The sequence below is a fragment of the Rhinolophus hipposideros genome, assembly GCF_964194185.1.
Source record: "Rhinolophus hipposideros genome assembly, chromosome: 5".
In the NCBI taxonomy this organism is placed as follows: domain Eukaryota; kingdom Metazoa; phylum Chordata; class Mammalia; order Chiroptera; family Rhinolophidae; genus Rhinolophus; species Rhinolophus hipposideros.
Window position 1 is genome coordinate 92,154,111 of NC_138051.1, and position 21,741 is coordinate 92,175,851.

Consider the following 21,741-nt stretch of genomic DNA (forward strand, 5'->3'; position numbering starts at 1 on the left):
TGAGCAACTTTCTTAGCTCTTCTATCTCTTGTTGAGAAGACTCACTCAATGCATCAGACTTAGCTATCTGAAGCAGCTCTGCTGACTGGGATGTCAGCGATGACCCGGAAGAGAGTGGAGGGGCAATAATACCAAGTTTCCCTAGAAGAAGGTCTTTGGTGTTGCAAAGCTGCCCTATGCTGTGCTGAACCTGGGCTAATTCCTGCCCAAAATTTTTGAGTTTGGTTTCATTCTGCTCATAACTTTTAATCAGGCCAGTGTAGTCCACTTGTAACTTAGAATGATTGTCACTGTCAACCAAAACCTGTGCGTGAAGCTGATGCAGTTCCTCCTGAAGCTGGGCCGATTCACGCTGCATATTTTGTACTGTGGTGATCACCTGCTGTTTCCACTCTTCCATTTTCTTTACTTGTTGTTTTAATTTATCTCGTTCCTGCAAAAGCTCCTCAAACTGATTACTGTTAACACCTCCAACCTCATTACCGGTGCTGGACGTCTGTAAGACTGTCAACAATGTCTGACACTTCTGACTTAATGCATCTATTTCAATGTCTTTTTCTCGAATGATACGTGATAAATTCTGAATAGTTTCTCTAAACATATCTTGGCCACTACTTTCAAATCTAGCGGACAATTTTTTATTTTCATCTTGCAGCTTCACGAGGGCTGCTTCTTTGGCAGCAACGATATCCATCATTTTGTGATATTCTGTTTTCATGTGGCTATTTTCCCTCGTTTTCTCACTCAAAACAGCTAATACTTGTTCTCGCTCCATAGCACAGGCCTGCAGCTGCTGTTGAAGGTCAACGACATCCTGGGTGAAGGGAGGTGAAGAAATTCTAGCATTAAGAGCCTGGATCTCCAAATCTTTCTGCTGGATAATCTGAGTTAGTTTACCAACCTCATCTTTGGACAGCTGATCAATCTGTTTAGTTAAAGATATATTTTTTTCATTTAGCAGTTTAATCTCCAATTCTCGTTCTTTTATTCCTTTTACTAATTTTTCAGTTTCAGCTTTAGATAAATCATGCTTTTCACTTCCATTTTCTATATTAAGGCTCTGAACTTTTGTTTCTTGAAAAACATCAGAATTCTCTGTTTGAATGTTGTGTCTTTCTACAGGCAACTGGGTTTTGATTTCTTCAATCGTTTTTTGCAAAATCTTAATTTCCTCGTCTTTCTCTAGAAAGAGTCGGGTGTGCACAACATTCATTTGCTCATGCTGGTATTTAAACTCATCCATTTCCTTCTTCTGCTCCTGTAAAGACTGAAGGAGTTGCATTTTACTCTGGTTTTGATCTTCAATTATCTTTTGGTGATGCTTTATTTCCTCTTCAAGGTTATCCTTTATTACATTCAGCTGAGCTATCTCCGATTCTAGTTCTGTAATGCAATCAAGGGTTTTAGGCTCAGCCACAAGTGCAGCCCGACTCTGCTGTTCCCTAAGTCGTTCCAGTTCTTCTTTTAGATGGTTGTTTTCTTCTTTCATGGATCCAAGACTTCTGTCTTTTTCCTCTAGGATTTGCTTCAAATTTTCGTTTTTTCTTAAGGCCTGAGTATATTTATCTAATTCTTCCTGGAGCTCTGAACTTCTCTCTTTAAGTTTTTCAATAAAAATTTCTTTATCGTTTATAAGTTGTGTCAATTGCTTCCGCTCTTCTAAACTAGACGACAAAATTTTCTTAGTTTCTTTATGATCGATATCCATCTGATCAATATTCTTCTTGAGTTGTGCTATTTCAAAGTCTTTCTCTTGACTGAGTTTAATTAAATGCTCATGTTCGAGCTGTAAAGCAGAGGTATTCAAACTCCGTGCATTGGACAGTTCTTCAATGGTTTGCTCATACCTGCTTGCTTCTTCCAACAGCCTCTTTTCAGCCTGACATAATTCTGCTTCCAACTGTTCTTTTTCCATTCTTAGAGCCTCAACAATAGTGTTTTTTTCCAAAGAAATTTGATTGTTACCAGCAATAGATTCTTCCAACCGATGTCTTACATCTTCACATGCTAAAACCAACTTTTCATTTTCCATTTTGAGATCAAAAGCAACTTTCTTTAAATTTTCATTGAGCTGTTCTATTTCTGCAAGATTTTGCTTTAAGTCGCTGATTTCAGCTTCCCTTTCTTTAAGGAAGTCATCCTTAAAATTACTGTTAGAGTCTTGATTAAGAGGCTGAGCTAACTTGTCCCTGATTCTAGAAAGCTCCTCCTCATTTTGTTTCATATGTTCCTTAAGTTCAAAGTTCTCCTTCTGGATGTTTAAATTATTGTTTTGTGATTTATTAAGTTGATCTACTAAATCTTCTACTTTATCCTCTAGCTTCTGCTTGATTGAATGCAAGTCATTTAGGACCAGTTCACTTTGAATTAACTTTTCTTTCTGCATGCCTAGCTCTTTAGTGATGTTCATTTTATCATCTTCAAGTTGATGAACTCTCTTTTTTTCATCATTTAGATCTTTTTTGAGTTTACTGATGATGCTATCTCCTTCATTTTGTTGTTTTGATAGCTGATCTTTTATCAAAATCATGTGCTGAAAGAAAAATTAATTTGCATGATGACTTTAATTAAAACATTCTTTTACTTTAGTACCTAAAGAAAATTTTATAAAATTTCATACATAAATAGAATAATAATCCTCAGATATTTCTAACCCTTCTTAAAACAAAATCCCAACAAAATTTACTAATATTTTATAGCAAATCTATTTTATCATTTCAGAGATTGTAACTTAAACCTAAAGAAGGTAAAAGATATATTAAGTTTATTTTCAACTCTTAAAACACTGGGCAGGAGTTAACAAACTACACAGTCAATGGGGCAAATCAGGCCTGCTGCCTGTTTTTGTAAATAAAGCTTCATTGGAACAGAGCCACACTCACTTGTTTACATATCACAACAACAGAGTTGAGCAGTTGCAACTGAGTCTATATGGCCTGCAAAGCCAAAAATATTTATCTAACGCGTCACAGGAAAAGTTTGCCAACCTCTATAACTAGAGCATCAATGAACTAAAATATTAATTAAAACACAAAATTAAATCACACCAGTCACCTTTGCTTGTTAACCCAGTGTTCACTCTACTGAGTAGAATGTGCCTTTACACGGTCTTTAATGATAGTATCTATTACCTTTGTAGCTTCTTGGTTCTGCTTATCCAATTCTTCTAACTCAGCTATCAGTGTTTCCTTTTCTGTTATACTCTGATTGAGTTCTTGTTCCTTTGCCTCCAAATTAAGTCTTAAATCATGTAATTCTGAATCCAAATCCATGTCTCTTGTAGCTGTACTTTTAATTACTTCATATTCATTACTCAATTTTGAAAGTGATACTTGAAGTTCTTCCTTAAATGATAAACAGAGGAAAAGAAACACATACTATTAACTGGAAGAGACAGCAAAAGATTAAAATTACATATATAAACAAAACTTGGGAATATATTTTAAATGCTCTGTCTGAATCATTATTGAATAAATACCTCAGCAATCACTTACAAAACTCAACAAACCACAGCCTTCATTCATATGTAAAACATTTCTATAACCCTAGAGAAAGTGCAACAACTATAAGTTAGTCTAACTCCAACTTCTTTATATAAAAACCTTCCCATTTGAGAGACTTTCTGATCCCATTCCCACAGCTGCTTCTGTTCTGTTTCTGCCCCTCCCATCACACACACACTTTTCAAAATGTCCCAAGTCTGGCTCTCTTCACTTCCATTCCTTAACATCCAGTCACCAACAGCCAAACACAAAAATGTGAAAAACAACACTCATTCACTCTAAAGCTTGTCCTTACTAATCAGATAAAAAGCTTCTTTTCTCTCATTAAAGAAATTTTCCCATTACTGGCTTCTGTCACACATGAAACATTTTGTTGACCTAGGAAAGTAACTTCCGTCCTTTACCTTCTAACCTGAGCACGTATCATTTATCAAACCTAACATTCCTAACAGTGTATCTATATGTCATTTTTTAGTGCATTTTATGTTCTGTTCTAGTGGTATTTAATGCTTTTCCTCCAAAGAAGTTGGACAGTTCTCTATGTTTCAACGTTATTTCAACCTCTGATTATGATGTCTGTGATAAACTCTATGTCTCTGTAAAGCCTTCTCTCATGGATAGAGTTTTAAAAAATCAAAATTCTATGGAGTCTACTTTAAAGTGAATAAGAATCTCAAATTTCTACAAATAGCCTAATATATACCTTACAAAAGAAACCAATGAAAACTATGTTAGAACATCTGCCTCACAATTCTCATTCTTCTTCCAATTCAAAAGTTTATTCTGAACTACAACTGAAAGATGGAAATAGCATTCTTTTACATCTTTCTAGAGTTTTCTGTACAATTAGAAGAATCACAAAATTTTCAGATGGATCGTATTAACACATACAGCCTTGCAGGTACTTCTGGCATTCTTAACCAGTGAGCAGACCCATACCAGACACCATTCAAGGAAGAGTTACAATATTGATTATTTAACGTCAAAAGGAGAACCAGCTATCACGAATAACTACAGAACCCAAAAATATCATGAGAGAGTTACCGGATTTATCAGATATGTGTAGAGATCTGCAAACTACAAAATGCTCCTAGGCCAGTTACAGAAAGAAGTGACTGAAAAGAGCAGAATGCAACGGAGCAGAAAAGAACAAAGAAATATACATATAATACAGTAATAGAAAAATGACTGGGAGACACTATTGGCATTTAGTGGGTAAAAAGAGTGGGGACAAGAATCCTACAATGCACAGGACAGTGTATACAGCTAAGAATTTTCCCATCTGAATACCAATAGCACCCCTTTGAGAAACACTGCCGGTATGGCTAATGTGAAAAGACGTCAAAAATATAATGTTAAGGTATATATGGACAGTATGCATGATATGCTAACATTTGTATTTTGTAAAGCCATATTATATATATATATATATATATATATATATATATATATATATATATATACACACACAGAGGGTACCAAAGAAATATGTACAAATTTTAAGAAAGGAAAAAACTATTAAAATTATAATATTCAACATAATACCGGTAACAAAAGATGAATACAAGTAACGTTTGACTTCTATTATTATAAAAGGTGCTCAAAGTGGTTACCATTAGCATAATTTTAATAGTTATTTTCCTTTCTTAAAATGAGTATACATTTTTTTGGTACTCTGTGTGTGTGTGTGTGTGTGTGTGTGTAAAATCATACATGCATGGGTATAGCCTGGAAGGAAACACAAGCAATTGGTAAGAAAGAATGCTTCTGGGGAAGAGGCCAACCAACAGCGAGATGAAGGATACTCCATTTGTATTGCCTGAAGTTTTTCAGTATGTATTACTGAATATGTACATCAGTAAATGTTACTTTTTTAAAAATTAAGATTTTAAGTTGAGACACTCGCCTGTAATACCAGCTTACAACCGTCCCATATTTACACCTGCCTTAGCCAAGGAATTAGTATCCTAAGTGATACAAACATAAAAATACCTCTCTCCATAGCCAACATGGTATGACAGAAGCTTTTCCCATCCCTTCTACTGATATATACTAGAGACCCTATTTCTACTACTGAGAACGTCCCTCTTTACCCCTCTTTACCACGAAGGAATTCCTGTCCACCAGACTAGACACATTCTGGGGCATACAAGCAGTATGTACAGTACTAAAGTACAGTACTCCTGCCAGATTCCTGACCCACCTGTGCATGCAGCTGCCGTCAGGACTTCACCTGAAACCAAACAGAACCTTTACCTATCGTTTCTGCTCATATCTGTATGTCTACTGGCTTATCTCTAAACGTGCACTCTGGCCAGCCTCTCATACTCTGAACCTTGCCCAAGTACTTCAACCTGGCCTGACAAGCATCAGTGAGATCAGCTTTATCTTCAGGACTCTCAAGAACTAAACACTCACTTTGATATGAACTGGCCCTTAGCTGTGATCCCTATATAACATACACACCATTTTAACTCTGCCTCCATTTTTATTGCACCCACCTTTTCTTGACTCAATAACGAATTCTCTTTTTCTAAACCTTCGACATGCATCTTAAGTTTCAGATTGTCTTCGGCAAGACTGTTATCCTACAAACATGTTAAAAACAGTGTTTTCAGACAGCAGGAAATTTCAAGTTTACAAGAAAGCAGGCATTCTATACAGTTGTGCATTTCTACTCAGCATTTCTTTAGTGATATATAAAAATTATAAGCATATAACAATGGCCATGTAAAGACAGTCACTCACTTTATAGACATTCATAAAGAGGGTTTATTGTATTTGAAAAAAATATATGCATACATATATTTTTATTGCAAAATAACCTGTAATCATCAGGAAAACAACAACTCCCTGACTATCATAAAGAGAAATCAAAACATATTCCTCACTTTGATGGAGGATCTGCTTCTACTATCTCTACATATTTGTCAAATTAATCTTTAAAGAGATATACTTGCATTTTTCAATTAAGCAACTTTTAAAATTGTCAATTTATGATGCAAACAGCGTCTGTTAATAATAAGCAAGAATAAAATTACTAAGATGAAAGTTCCTCGGATAAGTTCACAAGAATTTGTAAAAAAGACACAAAATAAGTAGCTATAATAATCAAAATACGTTTTCTAGGGAAACTAACGCCAAAAGCTTTCTCTCTTAAAATGAGTTTACCTGGTTTAAATTACTCAGTCTCATTATTTCATTTTCAGCATCTGTAGAAACAATGGATCTGACATTAAAATTCTTTAAAAGAACTTAGTAATTACCTCCTAAAATTAAACTCAGAAGTGAAACCCAATTAAAATAAAGTATATTTATAAGCACAATTAGCAATCCCTCACAGTTCTTAGGTGAAATGTATTTGTATTATTTTGTATTTCTATTTTGACTATACCAAAGAAATCATAATATAAATGCCAATTAGAAACTATGTTTAAAATCCAATTCTATGGAACAGTATAAGAAATAATTATAATTGTATTCTGAGTGAGTCATAAGTTATTGTCTTCATAAAACATTAACAACTGTTTCAAAATAAGTTGATTAGTTGGTGTAGCAGGAAATAGTATAAGGACTAAGATTGGGGGGAAAAACTAAAAAACACAAATGTGTAATTACACAATAATACAATAATCTATCAATTATTTAAAGTGACTTAAACATGAGTACTAATAAAAAGACCATTCAATCTGGATAGATCCACAAATAGAAGGGGTTCTAGAAGAACACAAAGACAATACCATGAGTTCAGCTGAAGTAATTCATTCCATCTTCATTCAGGAAATACTAAACCTTTACTATGAGGACCGTTGCTACACAACAAGATGCAAACAGTCCTTCTTTTACGAGACCGAAAATGGCAAACACCTAATCCAGAGAGACGGGGGAGGAGGGGAAGGGTGAGTGGGCGAGGGAAGCAGCGGAGTGCGGTACCTTCCAGCGGATACAACACCTGTGCTGAATCTTAATACATGAAACAGAGGGGAAAGAAACAGAGCCACTCCACATAGAGGAAGCAGCAAATGCAGAGACACAACCTTGCTGGCTTAAGCAGCTTTACAGAAAGTTAAAAATGGCTAACGCTTAGAATTGAAACAGAAGCGGTAGACAAGGACTAGATCTTGAAACACACTGTCGGACTAAGAAGTTTAGACTTTATCCTGAAGTTCACAGGGAGCCACAAAGCTCTAAAATCAGGAGAGGGACCTGCTTTGCACTTCTGAAAAATCATTCTGACTGCATAAAGAAAAACATTGTGTGAAGATGGGATCACAGAGACCAGAGACTAATAACAGCTAACACTTATAATGCTTACTGTGGGCTAGACATTGTTCTAAAGAGAACTTTGCAGCTGGTAACTAAAACTATGACGAAGATAATAATATCTTCTGCTACAACTACTCATTACTACTCATCACTACTACTACAACTATGAAGAAGGGTATTATCATCCCAACCATACAAATGAAAAAAACCCAAGCACAGAGATGTTAAATAACTTGCCCAAGGTCAGCTAGTTAACGATGGACCTGGATTCCAACCCCATCGTGTTCTTAACCACCATGCTATACTGCTCCATTCAAAGACTGAAAGTCAACAAGGCAAACAGAAACTATGATTGGCTGAAGTTATTCAGAGGCAGCGGAAATGGAAAAAAGGGGCAGGCCTAAGCAGATTTGTTTTTAAAGCAAATAAACTCATATGAATCACCCACTACACTGAATAAATGGACACATTTACTTTGAAAAGGCCAGAGATAATTTGACTGAAGTCAAATGAGAAAAAAGTCCAAAACACCACTGCATAGCCTCCGGTTGGCTGTCATGGCAGCTCCTGGGACTGAGGCACCCAGGAGAAACACTAGAGCGAGCGCCTCTGGGATACAATGCTGAAATATCACTGAAACTGAGAGAAGCTAAGGAAATAGAACCTATAGGACTTGCTAGGTGATGACTTCCAATTTTCTGTTTTGGGAGCCTGGTAAATGGTACTAATTACCAAAGTAGGGGAAGGAAGAGAGGAGGATATGGTGACTTTACTTTGAACCTAACTTGTGAATTTATAGAGTTGGCTGTCCAGGTGGGGGGGGGGCTCATGATAAACAACTAGGTGAGAAACACAGCTGGTGGGGGGAAGGGCAGCGCTCACAAGCACACAAGTGCTAGAAACCTCCAGAGAAGGAATGAATGAGTTCATAAAGTGAGAGTTTATCTTGTGAGAAGAGGACAAAGTGCAAAATAAAATGCATCTTTTCAGCTAAAGAGCTCCATTGTGGTTTCCTGGCATGAATGTACACTGCTGTTTGGCTTATTTCATTCAACACTTATTTTTTTGTAACACAGAACATTGGTATGCTAATTAAATATCCTCTAGAGCATGGAAAATGGTGGAACACCTATGGCTCTTATCATTCTCAGGTGTGTGTAGGTACAGGAGATCATTCGGAAAGGTCAGACAGAATTTTTAAGAAGGTAGGCTGCACTCCCTACCTAACTGGAGGGTCTGGGCCCTAATGAATTATTGTTAAGTATTTGGTTCTGTATAAATTAACAGAAATAGACCCACATCTCCTCCCCAAAAATGTGTACACAGACATTTCTCACAAATCTACATGGCCTCCTAAATCAATGAGTTCCACGTAAATACTTAAAGTATGAGGAAGGGAGGTTGAGAGACACCGAGCCAATATTTAACCCATTTTAGGAGGAAATTCCTATTTGCGATCTATGTCAGCACTGTATCTAAAACAAACAATTCTATTCCAACTCCACAGTCATTTCCATGTATACTCCATTTCCACAAAGTACTAGTTGTCTCTAAAAACAATGAGTATGCAATGAAACACCAATCGGAAATAAGTTCCGAACATTTTATACCAGATAATGCTTGTTGCAGTCTGAACACTTCTTCTTCTGCTGATGTACTCTGTGGACAAATTCTTTCCTTTTCTGTCACAGTATCACTCTGCTTCATAGCATAAGACTGCAATTTACTACATTCCAGTTTCAGGCTTTCACATTCTTTAATTATTTGTCTGTTTTCCACAGTTAGTTGTTCCTGTTCCTTTTTCAAAACATCTCTGTCATTTTCTGCAGAAGATAATTTTTTATTTATTTCTTTTATTTTATCCTCTAGTTCTTTAATTTTTTTTGTAGACTCTACTTTTTCAGTTTGTAGTACTTGAGCAGGGTTTTGCATCTCCTGGATTCCAGAGTGATCAGGTACTGCAATTCCTGAGCCATCTGGAACATAAACATAAAATCAAGCACAGCAAATGTCAAGTACCAAGAGTTAAACAGCGCGCTACATACAACAAAGAGACTTCAGAGTTTGGAAGGCCTAAAAAGAAAAGCTAAAGACAATGAGGTAAAAAAAAAAAAAAAAAAAAAAAAATCAATGAGGTAATACTATACTCCTATTACTAGGTTAGTGCAAAAGCAACTGTGGTTTAAAAGGTTAAAAGTAATTGCAAAAACCAAAATTACTTTTGCACCAACCTAATAGAATGGTCCAGTTCAGAACACTGACAACACCAAATGCTGGTGAGGAAGTGGAGCAACAGGAATGCTCATTCATTGCTGGTGGGAATGCAAGATGGTACAGCCACTGTGGAACACAGTGCAGTGATTTCTTACAAAACTAAACATACTCTTACCGTATGATCCAGCAATCATACTCCTTGGTATTTACCAAAAGAGCTAAAAACTTATATCCACACAAAAACCCCAACAAGGACGTTTATAATAGCTTTATGCATAGTTGACAAAATTTTGAAGCAATCAAGATGTACTTCAGTAGGTGAATGGATTAATAAATTGTAGTAATCCAGATAATGGAATATTAGTGCTAAAAAGCAATGAGCTATCAAGCCATGAAAAAACGTAAACGTATTATTAAGCGAAAGAACCCAACATGAAAAGGCTATACAGTGTATGATTCCAACTACAGTAACAACTTTGGAAAAGGCAAAACTATGGTGACAATAAAAAGATCACTGGTTGCAGGGGGTGCAGAGGGGGATGAACAGGCAGAGTAAGGAGGATTTTTCGGACAGTGAAAAACTCTGTATGACATTATAATAATGGACACGTGTCATTCATTATACATTTCTCCAAATCCATTGAATGTACGATACCAAGAGTGAACCCTAAGATCAACTAAGGACTTTTGGGTGAGTATGATGTGTCAATGTCGTTTCATCCCTGGTAAAAGGGCGCCATTGTGATGAGTGATTCTGAGGACAGGTGAGGATACGCATGTGGAGGGGAGGGCAGGGAGTATAAGGGAATCTCTGTGTCATCTCATATCAGTTTTGTTGTAAACCTAAAAACGTTCTTTAAAAAAATTAAGTCTAAAAAAACGTTAAATTCCTACAATAAACAAAGTATTTTTAAATACATAGTTGAGAAATGATATTGTTTGAATTAAATACTAAAGCCTATATAATTGAGTTTGAAAGAAAGTGAAAATATACCAAACAATGCAAAAAAGTTTCTGTATAATACTATTTACCACAAAGATAAGAGGACCTTTCCAATTCTGCAGAACTTTGACAATAGTGGTGCCATTGCAAATATATGGCACATGAGCAGAACTAGTCATTTACTCATTCTATAGAATTTTATCCAAGTTTACGTCAGTGTCCTGACCTTACAGTGCTAGGTTTGTCATTTAGTTATGTCACCTAATATGTTAAATTAATGAAAAGAACCTTGTTGTAACAGATTTTCCAATTCTTCAATTCGTTCTTCATAGTCATGTAACTCTTCCCGATGCCGACGAGCTATTTCTGTCAATTTCTGTTGATGTGCGTTCTGCAATACCGACAGTTCATGTTGATGATCATCAAGTTCCTGGCTTCGGTTCTGTTTAAGTTCCTTAAAAAACAAAAACAAAGTTAACCACATTTTTAATCAATGTAATTTACCTTGTTGTCCAAAAGCCTGTGTTATTAAAAATAATTCTCTGAACATGCTAAGGCTGAAAAGGATTTAAACATAGGCCCAAATTTTAGGTCATTCTGAGACTCCACGCTTTCTTTTCTTGGCCCTTAAAAACAGTTTTTCCGCTTTTAATGAGGAAATACTGCTGCTTTTAATGAAGAAAAACAAAATAATACTGCTTTTAATGAAGAAAAAACAAAAAGTGAGCAAAAATATTTTTTTCCTTCGTATCTGTGAGCATGAAACTTCTGCAAATGACATATTCCACCAATACCAGTGTCAACCTTCTGGCCAACCCACACCTGCTGTCCTAAATTCCCCATCCTCTTGCTCAGCCTTTCCTTCCACCAGTCTTGATGAGACTCCCAAACTGTCAATCAAAGTGCCTTGCTACCCAAGTTGAGACCCCAGTCTCTCTCCTAGGAAGACAGATCTTGAGCTGAGTCCCTCAAAGAGAGAAACTGGTTGGACCAGAGCATTATTACAGTTGCACCCTGAAGAGTCTGTCCACTGCGTCCTGCTACCTGGGTTCCTGATGCTGTTCCCATCCTGCCCTTCCTGAGGCCAAAATGCTCAACTCTCTTCCTTCAATCCTGTGAACAAACTACCCTTGATCCTTCCATAAATGCTTTTGCTTTATCCAGCCAGAGGTGGTTTTTGCTATTTGTAACAAAGAATCCTACTCTATAAATTAGCTCTATTTCCTAAGAAGACAAGTGAAGTTATTCTCAAATCCTATGTATGCAGTTATGTGCCAGCACCTGGGAAAAAGCTTTACATTTAAACTTTAAAACAATCCTACAAAGGAGGAATTATGATGATATCTACTTTACTGATGATAAAACTGGAAGTCTGTAAAGGTTAAGTAACTTGTCCAAAGTAGCACAGCTTGTAAATAGCTGAGTCAAACACAGGTCTGACTCAGAAACACACCCACACTAGTACTAATCACAACAAAACCCAATACCAAAAAATCTAGACCTGTCAATAATTTACATACTAAAAACAATTCATTACCATGATAAGTATATATAATTAAGCCTTTTCTTGAAGGAAATAATTGACACAAACTAGCAAAATACTATCAAGAGAAAATTACTTAAAATGAGTAACATTAGCATTTTATTTTTGTCAATATCCTTTAACCCTAAACCTTGAAACTTTAGAATCCTTGGAATTCTCTTTTAATAAAGACCATTTTAAGAGATACAATGGAAAATACTTACAAAACATAAACTACATAATAAACGTTCAAAAACAAATGATTTTGTTAAGATATTTTATATACCGTACTTGTCATAAAGAATAAAGAAGATACAAAACAGTAAAAAGAAATGAATACCGTGTTTCCCCGAAAATAAGACCTAGCTGGATCATCAGCTCTAATGCATCTTTTGGAGCAAAAATTAATATAAGACCCAGTATTATATTATATTGTATTATATTATTCCCAGTCTTATAGTAAAATAAGACCAGGTCTTATATTAATTTTTGCTCCAAAAGACACATTAGAACTGACTGTCCGGCTAGGTCTTATTTTCAGGAAACACGGTATCATAATCTATATACTTACTTTTATAACTGAGTCTCTTATTAATTTGGCCTTTTAATTTTCATAAGCAAATTTTAAATGTATTATAGCCATTATTCCAACAATCTACCTTACCTTAATGATATTTTGCAGTTTGCAGATTTCACTTTGATCAGAGCCATCTGATCCTTGTGCTTTAGAAATCTAGATCAGAAAAAAAGAATTAGAAAATTATATTGATTTTCTTATAAAAGAGAAAGTCACAGACTAACTTTATTAAAAAATATTTCTCAAAAAAGGGGCCTTTCCCAGACAAATTCTGACTAAAGCATGCCAAGCACCTTTCAAGGACCTAGTCTGATAGGAAGTAATACACAGTAAATAAAGATACCATTCAAAAATATGTTAACTAATTGGGGAGACAACATTTTTACAAAATAAGGAAAATACTACAGAATATTTTACTTACTTAACAAAATGTAAATTTGATGATAATCAAGCAGCTTCCTACAAGATAATTTCTAAAATGAAAAGTTACCCAACATTATTAGTTATTAATTCTAACAATAAAACAATAAAAATCTTTTCAAATGATTTTACCCAAAAGATCTCTACCCCAATATAGAATAACCTTTGGTTTCACAAGTAAATAAAAGAACTTCTGGATTCTTTTCTTCTCATTCAAAGCTGTATATTGTTCATTCACTTTTATTAACATTTACTATATAGTGTGTTAAGGAACCAAAGGCTGCTCTCAGGATGAAAGGAACACAGTATAATTTATGAAAAGAATATAGGACTTGGAGTCGAAAGACATGTGTTTGAATCACAACTTAATCACTGTGACAACAGCTGTATTACTTAAAAACTTTTACATTTCTCACCTGCAAAATAGAAGTGATAAATACCTCACATAGTTATTAAGGATAATATGATATATATTGGGATAACATATTTGGAAACATTTGTAAAGCATAATACAAATTATTAACTTTTATTATGCCTTGCTAGAAAAGTTCCCTGAAAGATCCTAGTTATGCCTTTTTCACCTTTATATCCCAGTATAAGTCTGTCATATAGTAACAGGCATTCAAGATATGCTGACGTAAACATACCAAAAATCCATCTCTCCATTATGCAATATTACACTAAGCAAAATGTATTCCTCATATTATCAGAAACACATGGGGGTATTTATTATGTGCCTGAATTCAGTTTCCAATGCCCTAAAATAGGCACCAAATCCTAATCTGTCAACGGAGGACAGGAATCTACAACAGTGTCAATTCTTACATGCATGAAGTTTAAGAACTACTACTTTTTAGACATAAGATGAGCAAACAGATCATTCTCTCTAGATTTATTTTGGGCATCAGGAATGTCTAGCAACTTGGGAAGCAAGGAGATCATTTTAACTGAGATGATTTCTCCTTTACACAATGAGATTACACTCACTCACAAAAAAAAATAGAAAATAATCTCTTTACTTATACATTTTAGTTTTCTCTACACTTGAAATTAAGTCCACATGAACAATGTTCCAGTTTATTTTGGGTCTCATGTCTATAAACAACCTTAGTAGTACATATAAAATCTGATCTGTAAGACAAGAAAGCATTCCTTGAAAGAAAGTCTACAGACCCAAATATTAAGGATTTAATTTCTAAGGCACAAGAAACAACACAAAACAGTTTACCAAATTTATAATACCAATGATCAGATTTCCATTTTACATATAACTAATGCAAACAGGAACCTCAGGCTACATCTAAGCAAGCAGTTTCAAATCTGAGTCCTTGGAACCCTGGTTTCCACCAGTGAAGCCTCAGGAGCTCCAGGGGAAAAGGTGCTGGTTCAACCACAGTAATTCCATTTTTCTCTCCTTTTTATCCCTGGGCTTGTAACGTTTTATTTTATTTAAAAACATGGTTCTGCTGCTTTAAATTTTTTTTGAACATTTCTTCCATATATTGTACAGAAGGGGAAACTGAGGCTGGTTACCTGACTAAAATCACTCAGAAAGTTATTGGCAGAATTAGAATACAGATTTCGATTTCCTAGTCCAAGGCTCTTTCTGATACCAAAAGCTCCACACATAGCACCAGTATTTTCACTCACTCAGTTTTCAAAAAGTCATCAAAATTGTACCTACCTGAGCAATATGCCTCCAATGGCCAACTTCAGACTCAAGTCTTGAAACTTCATTCGACAACCTGTTTATTTCTTGTTGTGAAGCAATGATGTCCCCAAAGTCCATGTCATCCTCATGGAAAGCGGAAGCGTGATGACTGACCCCGTAACTGAATGCAGAAGACGCTGTGGTGGCCGGCACAGCACCAGCTCCTGCACTGAGCGACTGAGCGGCCGACTGCAGCTTCAGCAACTGATCCTGCAGTGCGAGCTGCCTCGCTTTCAGATGGCTGATTTCCACCTGTGTATTTATGATCCATGTCTTAGAAAAGGTGCTTTAAAATAACCATATTATAGATTCCTGACATTAAAAGGCATGATCATTTAAGATCATCCAATGACAGTACGCTATCAACTGAATCCAAGTCTTCCAAGACACCCCAATCATAACATTTTTATTTAAAAAGCAAACATAATTACCACAATTAAAGCACAGATAATGTTTTGAATAGTAGGAAGATTGCACCTATGACAACTAAAGTAATGCATTTCTCAGTTAAAAATGGTTTACTGTCTTCTATGTACCAGACAGGCGATTTCTTAGGGTTCTGCTTATGATTATTCAACCTCAAATGATGAGAAAGCGAAAGCTGTATCCATCTATCACTGGTAAGTTTCCTTAGATCATCTGTTGGAAGAGTCTTATGTAACTGATCATGGCTAGATTTAGACTTAAAATGCCCCATGAATCAGGAGTGAACTTTGTACAGTTCTGTGCAACACAGCTGGAAGAATGCTTGGATTTATTAATCCAATCTTCTCAGATGAGATAGCATGGTGAGCCTGTGGTTATTAGCCCATGAATCTTAGAAAAAAATCACTCACTGAAAGAGACCTTGGCTTTAGCCTTGGCTAAGAGGGGCCAGTGAAAATTTGACTCTACTCAGGGAGAGAACAGTATAAAAATTCTGAAACCCTGAGCAGAATTTTGACGGAAGGCTAGCAATACCAAGCCATTGTCCAAAAGAAATTAACACAAGACTTAACCAGAATGCCATATCCATTCTGAAGGAGATTACTCAAAACATAAAGGTGAGGAAGCTAGAGAGAACTGAAATAAGCTTTCTGTAAAACACTCAAGCTAGTCCAGAAGACACCCTGTTACAACTGAGGAAAATGTGACACTGAAGTGACAGTCAACAAGTAACGGTATTTCTACACATGTAATGTCAAGCAATCAGAATCAGACAAATGAAAACCAAACACAACTACGAGTATGTCAAACATCGTAACAAACAGATTTTTCATATCAGAGCCCTGTCTCTAATGGAGGATTTATAGCAGTGCACAAATTACATTCATTTTCCCATCAATGATATGAGACAAACTGCATCTTTAGGGAATACGAGTATGAACACCAATGAGGGCAGCAAAGATTCAGAAATAGCAGATCTAAAGATTCTGCTAAAGTATATTCCTATATTATCTTCATTCTAGTAAGAAGTAATGAAATCCACAACTTTTTTCAAATGTAACTATAATACAATGAAAGTTCTCATTATACAACAGATATTTATATCAAGCTGAAGAGTTTAAAAGTGCATGTTCTAATAACAGAGAGGCATTTCTAAACTTGAATGCTTAATTTGCTCTCTAATAGTTAAGCATAAAATAGAATGCTGAAGTTTTCTACAGCAGTGTTTTAAACTACGGTGGAAGCATCAGAATCACCGACCAAGTTTTCAAAAAATATCAGTACCGGGGTCCCTTCCCAGTACATTAAATCAGAATCCCCAGCAGGATGGAAGCATGTGTATATTTTTAAAGTGTCACTTATGATTCAGCTGTAAAGATTCAGCTGTAGATCCCCTGGGTGGGATCTACAGCTATATTGTAATGTCTCTCTAAGTCAGTGCTGCTCAGACTGTTGTCCTTGGACTGATGCCATGAGTGTCTGCTAGCAGTCAGAAACTGAAAGAGTAAGGCTTACAACTTCTAAAGCAATTTCACAGAGTAATTTTATGTCTGTTGAGTCTTAAAGAAAAAAAAGTGGGCTTTTAACTTTAATTTGAACTTGTAATTTTGTTTTTTTATATTCATGTTATTTTTGTAGTGTTCATTTTTGTTCTATTTTATGAAATCAATTCCCAATAGATTGGAAATTTAAGCTCTTTAAATTTTTACATTTATCATCAACATGATTTACTCTAATTTTCATCTTAGCATGTCACGAAAGGAACTAGAAATCAGTGCATCTAAATTAAAAAACCCAAATATGAACTTAGGGTAGAAATGATTAAATCAATAAAATGAAGAACAACCAATTGATCTGGATAATAAAACAAGAAATTAAACAGAAGTATTTACTGAACTCCAGTTACCTACTAAACACTAAAAAGAATTCAACATCAGAATGAAACATGGAAACACAGTCTATATTTTAAGGATTCATGAAACATTGGTTAAATTACATAATATCTATGACCAGCACTGCAAAGAAAAGATAAGCCGATTCCAAAATAACTATTTCTATCAAAGCAAAGGGGAAAAATTTATAGAACAGAATAAAATACTTAATATTCCATTCTGTTTTTCAATGGAAAATCAAGTAAACGCTAATACAACATGTATTACACTTGTAGTTAAAATCATTTTTTAAAAAAGAAATGTCATTAATAATGATCACAATGATTTAAAACAATTTTAGGTAAATAGATGGGCAATTCAGTTTCATAAAATCAGAAAGTATAAGCAACAGATGCCTAAAGATATTTTACACAAGGACTTTTCTTGTTTTAGAAAGCAGAAATTGAACTCCACAAATGTTAGTTTATAAATGCAATAAAAAAAGGTTACAAGGTTCTTGTTAGTGACATCAAACTAAATTGGGAATTACTAACTTCAATATCCTTTCAACATTTTTATGGATCTAAATATAGCTTGATTTATACTGTAACTCTTACACACTTCCTAAATACCTTACAATGAAATAAGTACGAAGTAACAGTAATAACCTTTACCTCTTTCTGTTGCAGTTGATTTCGATAACTTGTAGATAGCTGCTTTATTTGAAGCTCTGAAGCTTCATGCTTCTCTTCTAAATCAGTACAAAGTTTTTTAAGTCTCTCATTCTAGAAACAATGAAAAAAGTATTTTCAACAAAAGTACTAAAAAGCAAAACATGTTAGTAACAGTTATATGCCTGGCATTATGAAAAACATATTGCTTCATACAACAAAAGATAAAATATAGGTCTGACAGAATTCTGGCTTTAAAATACTTTCAATTAAAGTTACAAGTGAGATAAGCATGTTTATAGAGATTGTACATAATTCTGAACGAAAGTGTAAAAAAATAAAATAAAATCTTGGCTCAGTTTGATTTTCTGCTAAGAAAAAGCCACTGATCAATGTTTCCCACATCTTTGAATACCCAGTGCCTAGCACATAGTAGGCAGTAAATGTCTGGCAAATGAATGAACCACACTACATGTTTGAACTTTTGTTTTCTCTTCAAAAAGAACTTTTTTACACAAATCTTTTTAAAATGACTTCTAGCTGAAGTACAGGTAGGAGGTTAAAATCGCTCATTACTTGTCTGCCTGAGCCCCAAGTTCCGGAGGCACCTCTGAAAAATTCAATTTGAAAACCACTCAGTTTTAAAAACTAGTTAGAAGGACACAAAATATTCTAAGCATAATTCAATGAATCTACATATCACAGTCTTTTAAGATGTTGGCATATACGAAAAAATTACTTAAATTTTATGTACATGAATAGTAAATTATTTTAACTATCATTCTTTGACATTTACTTATTTTTTTTAACAGAATAAAACTCATTCTATCTTGCAATTACCATACGGGTACACTGGACCCTTTTATAAGTCTAAGAATAATCATTGGATCGTAATGATCTAGTGTTTTTTGTATTTTGAAACATTTTGCTATTTTATCATCCTAAGAATTTTATCATTATTCTTCAATTATTCCCAAGTATGCTAAAAAAGATGTAAATAATAATGAAACAGAAGACTGACAGAATCACCTAGAAGAATGACGTAATAGTAAAATTAGCACTTTTCTGACTGCATTGCTCAAATACTGCATCGACTCTTTTAAAAAGAAAAAAGCAACCTGGAGATATCATCTTAGTAGGTTTTCTTTTTTTTTTGCTTTCATTGAACACTGTTGAAAATTCAGAATTCTCCTTTTTCAAAGAGAATAAAACAGAGGAAAATGGTTCACAGTCATTAGACAACTAAGAAAATAACTACAGAGAAAGAAAACAGCACTCTAGTCTAACAGTAATGGTGAAACTGAATGTAGAAGCAAAATCTCAGACAAGTCTTCAAATAACACGAATTTCCTCAAACTCAGAAACTGATGAGTACTTAACTTCTTTGTATATAAATATCATAATATAGTTCTAAGAACAAAAAGGAAATACGGTATTCTCAAGTTAGTCATTCAATAAGAAAAGATTTTATCTCACAATATTTTTTGACAAGGACCTGAACCATCCCACTTTGCTAAATGGATATGTGATAGTAGTCTTTCATTATATATGACATTTGTATACCAGTATTTACTTAATATAGTGCATGCATGGACAAATGCTGAAGGCAGATGTGTATACAAAGGTGACTGGGAAGAAACAGTGACATAAAAATGAAAAAATTCAGTGGACTGATCATTTTAATTGGTATTTATAAATCCAAGAATAAAAATGCTTTGTAATTATGGAGCAAAGACAACAGCCATTGATTCTTCCTCAAAATCATGAGCCATCAAAGTTTTCGAAAGTATTAGTTTTAATGACACTAGTCAAGAAAAAGAACCAGATGTAATGATAAGCTCAAACTGGAAGTAATGACAAGCTAAAATCCATTAGAGATGTAAGTGAATCTGGAATCAGTATTTACAAGGTAAGCTACATCCCAGTTCACCATAAGAGTTAATAAATCAGCAGTTAACCGCATTCAAAGAACATTGCTTACTTTGAGTATATGTTTTCAAAGTATTCCATACTTTGAGTATGGAATATAAATTTGGATTTGCTATATAAGTTCTTATTAAAATTTCTAATAAAGTTTTTCACACCACTTTATTCTTACTTCTGTAAATATCTGTAAAATGATTTTATATAAAAAAAAATTAAGAGTCCATTAGCTCCACATGGTAAATGTGATATTTTTCTTGGCATAGAGCGTTGAATTAACTTAGTAAGTTGGTCGCTGTTACTTGCAACTGAAGAAACCTAACTAATTCAGTCAACTTCAAATATTAACATCTGTAAGCAAATCTAATTTCTTCAGGCAAACACACTGCCCTCTGTCTATACTAAAACTTTCAATAGAATTTTATATAGTATAAGTTTCCTGATGGCTTCAGTCATATCGTCACCCATTCACTTATTGCAGTCACATAGGGGTTAGGATATGAAATGCTTATGTGCTGACATAAGGAAAGAATCATGTACAGTCAAAATCACCTTACAAAAAACGCCCTTGGGAAGTCCAATAGTCTGTTTTTCTCTAGGACTTGAGTAGCTCACACCACTTTGAATGAACACCAAATGAGAAAGCTGGCTCATTTGGGGATGTGTTCTACTACAAATACGTGTTTCTAAACACTGGACTCATACCTGCCATATAGTCCAATGATAACACTATGAGAGATTAGAGCTGAGATCAACAGAGGGACGAGATTTCTATCTCCTTTGTCAAAACGGAACAGACATTCATTAAGCAGGTTAACCCTATTTCCTTTATTCCCCCCAAATGTATACTGGAGAATTTTCCTACATTAATGCCACTACACACATCTTTGCCATTTAATTTTTCTCAGTGGGCCAGTACTAATGAGTGCTTTCTCAAGGATTTCTTTAGGGACCACTGGAACAATTTCCTATCTCAGGCTTACAAACCAAGAAACTATTACGTTCATCTGTCACTAAAACAGCTACTTATTAGGTAATTAAGCTAAAGTCTCTTAAGTGCCACCATGGCTTCTATTGAGACAAAATACTACTGTAGTTCCTCTTGAAAGGTCCCTTTACTTTCAAATTCCATAATCTCACCTGGTAATCTAGACCAGAATTCTGAAATGCTTGTTGTCAGTAAATATTTTCTTATATTGAAATTCAATTTTCTCTGTTTATGGGCTTACCAGAGAAGAATACACGCTTACCACAGTCCTCTAAGGATATCTTTTGCTGAAATACTATTAAGAGTTCCCTCACTGCTCTTATCCAAAAACTGGTTGAATGTCTAGTATTTTACACTGGATCCTAATAACCCTTTCATTTTCTTTTACGGCTTTCCTCTAAATCCTTTCCAAGTTTTCCTCATCCCTATTAAGTACAATGTCCAGAGCCAGTCAGCACGAGGCTCTGACTAATAGTGAAAAACATGGTAAAATTAATTTGCTATTCCTGTAAGCTTATCTTCTCTGTATACAAATATCACACTTGTTTAATGTTAGGAGATTAAAATGCTCTAGATTAAACAGAATTGCATTCTTCACATTATACTTAAATAAATGTATTACTGCAATTTAACACATTGTTAGAATACAGTAAATCCTTGATAATGATAAACTGTTGCCACTATTATTTCTACATTTGGCAGTTTT

The 21,741-nt window shown here is 34.7% G+C and overlaps 1 protein-coding gene across 1 annotated transcript in view; it reads right to left on the minus strand.

The window, feature by feature from the left end:
- TRIP11 (thyroid hormone receptor interactor 11) overlaps positions 1–21,741 on the minus strand; it is a 66,394-nt gene that overhangs the window by 39,632 nt on the left and 5,021 nt on the right. Inside the window, exons 3-11 of the mRNA XM_081048992.1 lie at positions 18,128–18,238; positions 15,130–15,408; positions 13,113–13,181; positions 11,215–11,380; positions 9,380–9,745; positions 6,675–6,715; positions 6,005–6,091; positions 3,132–3,344; positions 9–2,533 (exon numbers count right to left, since the gene is read on the minus strand). Coding sequence (XP_080905118.1) covers positions 9–2,533; positions 3,132–3,344; positions 6,005–6,091; positions 6,675–6,715; positions 9,380–9,745; positions 11,215–11,380; positions 13,113–13,181; positions 15,130–15,408; positions 18,128–18,238 — 3,857 coding nt within the window. The remainder of the gene's footprint in view (positions 1–8; positions 2,534–3,131; positions 3,345–6,004; positions 6,092–6,674; positions 6,716–9,379; positions 9,746–11,214; positions 11,381–13,112; positions 13,182–15,129; positions 15,409–18,127; positions 18,239–21,741) is intronic.